This window comes from Caretta caretta, chromosome 3, assembly GCF_965140235.1.
Source record: "Caretta caretta isolate rCarCar2 chromosome 3, rCarCar1.hap1, whole genome shotgun sequence".
In the NCBI taxonomy this organism is placed as follows: Eukaryota; Metazoa; Chordata; order Testudines; family Cheloniidae; genus Caretta; species Caretta caretta.
Window position 1 is genome coordinate 64,463,185 of NC_134208.1, and position 11,044 is coordinate 64,474,228.

The 11,044-nt window shown below is 45.7% G+C and overlaps 1 protein-coding gene across 2 annotated transcripts; it reads right to left on the bottom strand.

Moving 5' to 3' along the window:
• Positions 1-466: 466 nt before the first annotated feature.
• Positions 467-9,786, bottom strand: TENT5A (terminal nucleotidyltransferase 5A). Of its 2 annotated transcripts, none has more exons than XM_048845154.2 (3): positions 9,474-9,786; positions 6,349-6,861; positions 467-5,269 (listed from the first exon to the last, which is right to left on the bottom strand). In XM_048845154.2, exons 2-3 carry the CDS (start codon positions 6,793-6,795, stop codon positions 4,490-4,492), a joined length of 1,227 nt encoding a protein of 408 aa, XP_048701111.1. In that variant the 5' UTR covers positions 6,796-6,861; positions 9,474-9,786; the 3' UTR covers positions 467-4,489. The 2 variants fall into 2 exon arrangements, with proteins under 2 accessions (XP_048701111.1, XP_048701110.1); XM_048845153.2 differs by lacking the exon at positions 9,474-9,786 and adding an exon at positions 7,109-7,378.
• Positions 9,787-11,044: the final 1,258 nt, after the last annotated feature.

Here is an 11,044-nt window from a genome sequence, read left to right on the forward strand (position 1 = left end):
GAGGAGTAAAGTACTATTCAACATTAGTGAGGGTATCAGAATCTGGGCCTTAATGTTTGTGTGCTGCTTTGAAAACAATAAGTGCTATGTAAGTGTTCAATATTATTAATATTCTCACCCAAGGGTCCAGGAAAGGTGGCAAATAATGTTTTGAGGCTCTGGTTCTTCAGAATTGCTAGTTCGATGGGGCTTGGATTTTAAGATCATTTACATTGCTCCGCCAGTGTTCTGCCAAGTATTTTTGGCATCAGCCAGCTAGGTTCTTTCGTAGCTGAGTGAACCCAGTCAAAATTGGCTGGCAGAAGGCAGGACTTTTTAAAATTTATTGTGCTCCAATCAGAAAGCTGCTGAACGCTGCGCTTCTCAGAAAAGTGCTGCCCTTGTCCTTTTTAATGAAAGCTAGTTGGTATTCATTAGGAACAGGCCAGAGCTATTTCAAACACTGAAGACGGCAGACACAAATCAATAGAAAAAAATAACTTCTTTTTATTTACAAAAAAAATCCAAATATTGGATGCTGTAAACAAAATTCACAATCTGTTCCCTCTAGCACTGATGCAAACACTTCAGCTCTTAGAGTCTGTTTTCCATCAGCTCGTTTTCTGTCTGTGACAGAGCCTATAGTCAAAATGTTCCACAAGAGCAATCCAAGGAGCAATTTGGTGCAACAGGATGCCTCACAGAAGGCAACAGTTGTATGGAATTCTGAGGGAGATCAAATGTTCACAGCCTCCTACAGACTGCAAGAGTTTACAGTGCTTCAGCCAAGCTGTATTGAAATTTGCAGGCCTTTTTTTACTATTTACTTTGTTAGCAAGCCATTATTACAACAGCAAGATAGTACACAGATTTTCTTTCTTGCAGTGGAAATTGTCTGCTAAAAGAAAACCATACAAAAGAGTATACTCAAATAGATGCTGAATATGTCATTACATTTTCTTTCCTTTTCTTATATCTGCAGTTTTACCTAACACACTTCATTTTCTCAATGAAACAACAACAAAAAAGCTTCTTTTGAACTGGAATGAGCCTCCAACATAATATGCTTCATATGCAGAACATTTAACAAGATGTATTTTTAAAGCACAAAATAAAAAAAAAAAAGCAGTTAGGAAAGATATGATGTGATCTCATTGGTGTTTCTACTTTCCCTTCTATTTTTAAGAGAAAGTTCTTACATTTGGGGGGTTTTATACATATCAGAAAATAATCTGATTTCAAACTTCTCACGTTTCATTATATTTATATTAAAACAAGTTTAGCTCCCTGTTGATTAGCAATAAATCCAACTGTCACACAACAGTTTGCCTGTAATCAGGTCAACCTTTTTCATCAGTTCAGCATTTTAAAGGGGGTACTGTTTCTTCAGCAAGTTCTAAGCTGAAATGGCTGATTGGATGGGAAAGTGAAGCCTACACAGAATACCAAGAGCTTTTTTGCTGTAAAAGTACTAGTGTTCTGAAGCGAGAGAAAGAGAGCGAGAGAGAAAAAAAAAATCAGACTTTATGAAGGGGAAGGTGTGCAAACCACAGAAGCAATCCAGCTTTGAAAAGATGTTCTTATTTTACTCTTGGCCTGAACTCATGGCTCCTTCCCACCACTAACATCAGATACCTTTTAAACTACCAGCCACAGAGAAAACAAAGGCCTGCCAGTTCCACCACTTGTTCATTTACATATGCAAAATACGTCTAATACCTATATAATATATCCAAAAACGTATTAAATATGTATCAAAATGTGCATGGTGAAAGGTGCGGTAGGCTGAGCCCTGCTGCGTGTACTACAAAATGAACAGCTGCTGTCAGTCACAAAAAGTAATAAAATTTCAGCTGAAGGAGGAAAGAAATCAAAACTTTTTAAAAAAAAGCAATGGAAAAAGGCTGCCCTCCAAAGGAAAAGTACATTGTCTCATGTATTATCAGTATTTTGTGGTTGAGGCACAGCTATAGATCCCAAAACCTCTTTAAATAGTGGATGACTCATTTATTTGCTGCAAATAGTTGTGGTAAGAGAGGACATACCACATTACCAGCTGATCCTATTTCCCCAGCCCTCCCCTTAGCTTCCGTTAGAAAACTCTTCAAACAGCTACAGGCAATGCTCTAGGTTTGACAAGTACATCTCAGTCTTGATCTACAGCTTGAAGTAATAGGCCATGGGAAACAAACCCTTCCTTTTCATAATTAATGAAGAAAAGCCTTCCCCTGACCAAAGAGAGAGAGAAAGAAAACAGCCAATGCGGAAGGGAGGAAGGGAAGGAAAGAGAAGGTGGGGACAAGGACCCCCAAGTAAACACATTGAGTGGCAATGAAATAGCTTTTACATTTCCTGAAGAACTCACAGGAAAGGTGCTTCAGTAAACAAGTCAGGTTCCTGTTAAATTTGCCTTCAAAGATAAAAGTACAAAGGGTGGCAAAAATAATCTTGTCTTAGTAGCTCTGTAATGACAAGGGGAGAACACACTTCCAGGATAACAGTTCCCTTTCCAAACACACATTTTTAAACATCATCTTCTTTTACCCGAAACTTAAATGATGCAGAAAATACTGCACTAGGATTTCAAAACCAGTCCTCCCCCAAGAGATGTTTCTGAAGTGAAAATAGTGAAACGGTCGATTTCTTCTCCTCCCCCGCCCCCCCCCCCCCACGCCTCTCCCTCCCACTGGTCTCTTGGGCGAGGAAATGAAAGTGAATAGTTATAGTTCCAATGTAAAGTGATTCCATTTAAATAAAGTACAGTACTAAACTTGTAAATGCAGTGTGACAACCAGATCAAAGATGTTTAATATTTGCATAAAAATATATATATAATATATATATAAAATATAATTTTAAGCAACCGTGCAACACTCTTAGAAAGGATTCATTTCACATTTACTAAATTCTAGTGGTCCTGGAATGCATAATGCATTCTATTAAAATATTTCTTTAAATATTAACAATTAGTGTTCAAATGACCAACTAATACAATATTCTTTAGCTGTCAGGGGGTTTAAATAACCTATCTTTGATCCACGTTCCACTGAATTATACATCATGGAGGTATGCAGTCACAAAGTTAGTGGGTTAAATGTCAAAATGGTATTACAGTACAAAATGTGAAAAAAGGCATCAGCTAATCAAATGTTTATCCATTTGTGGAATTATTATGGCTCACAGGCAACTCACTGAATTACTGTAATCTTTGTTCTTGCAACCAAAGACATTATTTGTATCCCACCTTAATCCTGACTGGTTCATTTACTGCAAATTCTCAGGTGTGGGTTATAAATTCACGGCAAGGTGCTCACTGTCCTATGATATCCTGTTGCAAACTGGAAAACACACAGTACTTTATTTAAACATTCCTTAATTGCTACATTTTCCGAGACCACATTTAATATATACATTGTGTATGCGCATGTGTGTGTATTTTTATATATACACACACACGCGCACACACAAACATACACACACACACACACACGTACCTATGATAACATCACACTGACAATATTAACTTTATACAAGTATTTGCCAAGGAAAAAATAGGGCATTTTCTCCACCACTGATTCACAAGCTTGGTTTTTTGTTTGCTTGTTTTGTTTGTTTGTCTTCTTGTGTCCCTGATAAAACAAAATGCACGGTAAAAACCACAAAACTATATTTTTCTCACTTCAAATTTTCTGAAAGCATCAGGCACTTTTGATTAACATTGGTGTGTACAAATATAGTAAATTATTTTTATAGTCTACTGTATCTCCTTTGCTTGGATAACTTATTTGTGAAATCTTTGGTCCTTGAGCATATTTTGTTTGCTACAGCTGTTTTTCTTGCATTTTCACATTTTTAAAATGTGAAGCACGCATGCAGCTGTAAAGAATGGACTGTATCATCATGTGTTTTTTCTGGTTTTATGATAACTCTACCAATCTCCTACTGTTCATTTGGAGCAAGCTGTTTCTGTTAAAGCATTCTATTCAAGCAAGCTATACATTCTACACGATCATTCCATAGACAGCACTTGTTGCAAGTCCCAAAGGCAGTAATTCCAATATACATTTTATTTCAACTTATCTCTGCTTCATGCCTCTACTTTTAACTCCTGAATATATGTAAGCAAATTGTTTTGTTTTTTGTATTTTTTTTTCATATTCTCCCTTTTGCAGATCCCATTCTAAAAAAAGGCTTTCCAACCTTCTCTATGCCAAAGCTATGGGAGCAGGTATTGCCACCCATATTGTCATCAAGCATTCCTCCCTTGTTTATTTCAGGGGAAGCTATTTGCTTTTAATGACAGGTCTCTTGTGCTCTGGGGTAGAATCCAATTATTTCTGCTTCTTTTTCTAGATCATGCTCACACAATTTATAAGAAGAACCACAAGCTTTACCAAACTTGATAGCTAGAGCAGATCATCATTGCACAAAACACCCCATTTTAAGGAGCATATCACCCCTTTCTGCTTGTTAGAAAATGTTCTCCCCACCAGGTGTATTAAAACTGTCCTTAATTGCAGGGCAACCAAGTCGAGTATGTGTGCTGCTGGCATGTGAATACCGGCTGAACCTGGGCAATATAGTAATTGCTAAAGTTGGCATCTGCTACATATGGGGCTGGCTGGTAATAGCAGGTGACATTGGCCACATTGGGGATGATATTTTGCTCAGCAAGGACACGGATGGCCAGCATGGTGATAAGATTTAGAGTCTGTCTCCTCTCATGTCCCATCAGGCACACTGTGCTCTCATTCACCACACCATGAAGGGTCATGAGATAGTCATACTTGCGGTCCTCTAATCCCACAAAGTGGTTCTGCAAGTAAGACTCCAACTTTCTTTGCTGTTCTCCAATATCTGAGAAGTCAATGAAAAACCTGGAACACATGTATCTCTGAAGGGACTTAATCTCAGATTCTGAGGCAGCCCTAAAGCCCCTTACCAAAAGGTTGCAGTACTTAAGAAGGCCACCTCCTCTGATTTCTTCTGGGTTTCTGGTGGCAATTATCTTGTTGCAGAGGTGATCAAAGGCTTCTTGAAAATCCCCATAGACACTCTCACCAATGATGGTCGGGTGAAAAGTTTCAGTCATGGGATTCTCTGAGCATTCATAAAAAAGCAGAAGGGAGTCTAATTTGATTTGAAAAGAGTCTACACTGAACTCAAACTGCCTCCTCAGAGAATCCACAAACTTCAGCTCCACGTTTTTGCCACTGTTGTTGGACAAGGAGATGAGACTCCACCGGTCTGAATCATTGCACACTTTTACCATTTTCTGCACATAAGCTTCCTATAATTTGAAAAACAAAATGAACAGATGAAGAAACCAATACAAGCAATTCCCCTTCACAGACTTCATTTGCATATTCTCCCACCTCCACCCTGTGCCCGCTTTGTGCAAAGTATTTTAAGGATTCTGGATAAAAACTGAAGGAGACATATTGAACATAGGTGGTGGCACCATAATAGTTGCAAGGGGTGATGGGAGTGGTATTCCTTATGGGATTATGCTATGTCAGGAGCAACTTTTGCAACCATGTTTTTTTAAGCACTTCTAACCATTATAGAGAGAGAGAGAGAGAGAGAGAGAGAGAGACACCTTACAAAATTGATTGCACACATGGTATATATGCACACACACTCGCTTTCTGTCTCACACATACAATCACTCCTGGGGATCTGAAAGATCACCATTAAAATATAACAAAAAAGCATTTCTATAAGCACCACGAAAATATATTTTCTACATTTTCAAACTAATCAAAGCTTGTACTTTCAGCACAGCTCCCCCAAAACACTCCCAAATTTTAAAAATGCCCCCAAAACCAGACAAAATAGGTATATGCTATTTGGCATAAGCTATTTCGCATAAACTATAATAAACTCAGAAAGTGAATCCTGTTCAAGACAAGAATTTCTGTTTAAAACAAGAAACTGTACAGCTTCTCCATCCCTCTAGGAAAAGTGCTCACTGCAAAGAGTATTTTCCCTGCAGATACATATCAATATTCAATGAGCTTAAGATACTTTTAAACTATGCTTCCCTCCCTCTGAGTGACTCTTAAAATGAGGCTCTGTAAACTCCAACTTTCTAAGTAAATGTAACCCAATAACCATAATGACAAAAGGGGAAAAAATGTTCACTAATCCTGCCTGGCTCCTCCTCCTCATTAGCTCAGTATGTATTGCCGTTATCGCTTTGCTGCAAGTCAAACTCTCTTTGGTTTAGCTGGGGTTTAAAATGAGAGAAGAGTCACTTTTAAAGACATGTTGTAGGCGTCAATTTCATGACACCCTTGCCTCCCCCCAGCTCCACTGTTACAAAGTGCTCCTTCCCTTGGCTGTGTGTCTGGACAAGTCCAGGTTTACCTTGAGGGTAAGCGGGGTGATCTTCTCCTTGTTAACTCCGTCAGGTAAGAAATCCAAAAGGCAGTCCAAGACCACGTCCTTCACAGTCTGAAACTCGGCTTCCCCCTTGAGGTCTGCGCAGAAGATGAGGTCCAAGTCCTTGTAGCCCAGGCCACTGTCTTGGTGCAGGATGTGGCTGGCTGCCGAGCCGTTGAGCCGCACGTCTCGGACCCCAATGCACTTCTCCTCCAGGCGGCTCCGCACCACCTTCACGATCTGCCGGGGCTGCACCTCCAGCGTGGGGAAGTTGCCCCGGCCGTGGATGGGGATGGTCTCGCTCAGGATGCGATCCAAGCGCCGCACCTGTTCCCAGCTCAGCACGTTGCAATGAGGGTTCTCGCCGCAAGTGCCCGTGCAATGCCCACTACCGCTGCAGCTGGGGCTGCGGGCGTTTTCATCGTCAGCCATGGTCCGCAGCCGTTTCCTCTCGGGAGCCTGGTTGGTCCCTTTTGCGAGATGCCGCCTTGCTTCGCTCTTAACGGAACAGGAAAGCAAGCGGTGAGCGCGGGGTTTGACATGCCCAGTTAGACCCGCTCCGCTACTGCATCACAGCGGGGCTTTAGCGCTCACCGGCGCCTAACCGCCCAGCTGGCTGCGGCCCCCCGGCTCCCACCCACAGGCGCGGCGTTTATAGATGCAGACCCCCGGGGATCCCACTCGCCCGGACGCGCACACGCAGCCCACCCCGCCCAAAGGAAGAGATCGCTCCGAGCTTTATCACCTGGGGAGAGACAGCCCAGTGGCGCTGCGCCTCTGCCCGGCCGGAGAGCGCCTGCCCGACCCGGGAGCCGCTCGCGGCCCCGCTTTCCGCTTCTCCTCGCCCGCTGGCTTGCTCGGCGCCGGCTGCTGCGCTGCGCTGCTGTGCCCGCCCGCCCCGGGTGCTGCTGTCTCTGGAGCTTTCGTAGTTCTGCCCGGGAAATGTCCCCAGTAGTTTTTATATGGGGTTTCTCCGCTCTTCCGGGGCTCCGAGTTACACGCTCCCCACGCCCCCTTCATTTGCATGGACAGCCCGCTGCAGCCCTTGGCGAGGCTCCCCCGCCACGCCCACCTCATATGCATAAACAGCTGTTCTCGGCGCTCGCCGCCGAGCCTACGGTCGTTCCAGAACCGCCCTTCGCCCCAAGCCCTTCGCCCCACCTCGGAGCAGGGGTGGCGGGGGGTGGGGGTGGGGGGTTGAGCAAAGCTGGAGCTACTCAGATCCTGCCACTGCCCCCAAAACTGTAGCGCGGAACGAGCAAAAGAATCCCCTGTCCAGCCATTGGTCCCCCACCAAAGCAAAATTCGGACCCTTAGGCATCCCACACCAGAAATGCTGTACTACCCGCATATGGCAGCTGGATCCCGTCAAAATTTGCCTCCTAATCCCCAAATGCGAATGCCTAAACAGATACTATGTGGAGCTGCTCCTACTTCGCCAAAAAAAATTCTAAACCTCGGGGTATCCCTGTAGAGGAGCGCCACAAAATGCCAAAGCTGGCACACGGAGCCTACAGAATCCAACCAGTTTTTGGCCCTTCCTTCCCAAATCCCCTCTGTAGCTACTTCTACTGCCCCGGCAAATGGGGACCGTGGTGCACCCACATATGTACGTGGATCCAGCAGCCTCTTATCCCCCTCCCCTCCCCCATCCCTTTTCTAGGAGACATCAAGTTTAGACATCATTTTACTGGATTCCTTGCGTTCGGTGAAAGCAGATTACACATCATCATTCTAAACAGAGCCAAAATGTATGCCATGACACTGAAATATAGCAGTGGACTGGTCGGTCAGATGGTGATGATCTCATTATTTGTGTTTTTAGCTGATCAACTCTTGACCGAGATTTTCAAAGCAGTCCGGGGAACTGAGACACATATCTTCTATTATCACATTTTAATGTGTGTAAATCTGCTGGACTTCTTAACACTCAGTGCATTGGATACATTAGCTAGATTGGACAGATTTATCTGAGGTAAAATAATATCTCCCTTTGCTATTTATCTAAAAGGTGAAAAAATGGAAAAGCTGATGCACCCTCCTACATGAAAAATCCACTCTCCATTCATCCATTTTTTACCTTTTAGATAAACAGCAAAGGGAGCCATTCTTTTACCTGACAGATCTGTCCAATCTAGCTAATGTATCCAATGCACTGAGTGTTAAACAGTCCAGGAGATTTACAAACATTAAAATGTGATAATAGAAGATATGTGTCTCAGTTCCATGGACTGCTTTGAAAATCTCGGCCAAGAGTTGATCAGCTAAAAACACAAATAATGAGATCAGTACAATATAGGTTTGTGGTCCACATTTTGCTTGATCTGATAAGACTCAGGTGCCGTATATGTGTTTTGCATTGTTCCTGTACCAGGATGAGTTTGAGCGTGTATTTTTCTGGTTAAGTATGATGAAAATATGTGTCGTCTATTCTGATAGTACAACTTCGGGGCTTAAAAAAAATCAAAACCGAAATGCTAGGATCCAGCAGGCTCCGGGTGCTGTCTTTGCGGTACCATTGAGCAGGGATGCATACAGGTGCGTTGGGTTCTGGGTTTTAGCGGCACTCACGCGCTATGTTAGGGTCCAGTATTTTTTGCTGCGGTAAGAGCTGAAAAACTTGTTTTGTATGGACGCAACAGAACTTGAGGGTTCAGGGCCAAAAACTGATTGGATCCATCAGGCTCTTGCTGCTGAATCCGGATTTTTGCAGCGCTCATGCTCGGTGGTGCATGAACTGCCGTCTTCCCTGCTCTCCCCCACCCGCGCAGTAGGAGACTTGGGGCCAAATATCGGCATGATCCAGGTATATCCAATTTTATCTCTGAGAAGGATTTAACAATATAGATACAAACATTATACAAGCAGAGCAGAATAAAACGCGGATCACGCAGCATAGAAGAAGGCATATGAGTGCAGACAGGCAGTAGGTACATGCTACAATGTAAAAACTTCTTCCTTCGTTTGCACTGCCGCGAGGCTAATCTTCTCTTCAATTAAAATGTCTGGTAGGCTGCTTTAAAAATTTGCGATGCTTTAAAATGGCTGGAGATGCGCCCTGAGTTTGCAATGGGTAGATGTATAAACAAGACCGTAAAAAAGAAACTCACTCTTTTATCTCTAGTATTATCTTCCGTGTGTGTCACCGAAGTCCACGCAACAGCTTCACCTGTGACTGCCCAATGTGGCTATAACTAGGGGCTCCTGCTACGCAGTTCCTCAGACAGATCAATCGGACACATGTAAAGGGGCGTGGGCACGGGCTGACTGGCGCATGGCGGCAGATGTGGCTGGCACGTTCCTGGGGGATGGGCGAGGCGAGCAGCCGCTGGACCAGGGGGAGCTGGACGGGACAGAACGTCACAGGTCCGGACGTTCCAGCAACAGCTGCTGGGCGATTCCGAAGGGCTGGGCTGTGCGAAGGGCCCCGCCAATCACCGCCGGCGACGGCTTCTCCTTCCCCTCGGCCCCTCAGGGCTAGGAGCCAATGGGGTGAGCGTGGGTAAGGAGGGGCGGTGCCAGCTGCGTGTGAATGAGCTCTGTGCGCTCCCGGGCTGCGGCGCGGGTAGGGATACCCACGCACAGAAGGGCTGGCTCCGATACCCACGCACAGAAGGGCTGGCTCTTTGCAGCCGCTCAGCCCCCGGGTAGCTTCGTCGCCCTTACGGTATTAGCACCGGGGGAGCAGGCGGGAGAGAGCGCGCACAGCGCGGCTGCTTCATGCAAGCCCAGGGGGGTTCTGCCTCCCGGCGGCTCTGCTTTGAGGCTTCAGAGGAGGCGAGGAGAGGGGGGTGGCCCGTGGACAGTTATCCTAGTGAACGCTACAGACAGTGATGGCCGGGGACAGGGGCTGTTCCCCCGCCCTGCCACAGTTTCGGGGGCCCCTCCCGGGGGAAGGAGAGCTCCTTGCAGAGTTGAGGAATCCCATTAGTCTGTAAGCCCTTTGCCGAGGAGGCCAGAGCCACGCGCACAAGCCCTCCTTGGCTGCCATACTGATTGCACTCCGGGCCGCCCCAAGGCTGCAGGCCCAGCCGCTTCCACAGAACAGCGGCGGGGAAGCCAGCGGGGCAAGGGGAGAGGAGCCGCTCGAGGCAAATAGGAAAGGCCAGCAGCAGTAACTGCTCTCGCCCAGCTTCGCCTTGCAGCGGGGGCCCTGCTGTGTGGCAATGCCTCCCCCTGCCGGACGCCGGGCACCGGGCACCCACACAGCGCGTCCCTCGCCTCCCTCGGCGCTGAGGACGCCTTTCCCTCCCAGGCACCCTGCTCAGCAAACGCGGCATTGTTCTGCCCGCTGCAGGGATCGCGCTTGGCCCGTGAGGAGAGCGCGCCTGACTGCAGCTCCTTTTCCTGCCCGCTGTCGGGTAAGGTGCTGGGGGAGGGGAGCCGCAAAGGGGAACTTGCTGCCTCACGGTTATGCTCACTTGTCACAAAACGACATTTATTTCTAACAAAGCTCCATTGGTCCTGGAGCTGGGTGGACCCAAGCAGGGCATTAGCAGTGACACTAACAGACAACACGCTTCTGGCCCGCTGACATTTCTAAGCACCGTTGCAGAAGTGTGTATGGAATGAGATAGTCGGGTGAGATACTGCCAAACCCTGGATCCAACCTTGGTTTTTTGGGGGTTGGGGGGAGGAGTAGCAGAAGTCCTAATCTGGATCCCATTTTTGCAAATAGTTT

Coding starts and splice junctions, on each gene's coding strand:
- TENT5A (XM_048845154.2), bottom strand. CDS start 6,795: ATGGCTGACGATGAAAACGCCCGCAGCCCCAGCTGCAGCGGTAGTGGG. Junction 5,270..6,348: donor TCACCCCGCTTACCCTCAAG/GTAAACCTGGAC, acceptor TTCAAATTATAG/GAAGCTTATGTGCAGAAAAT.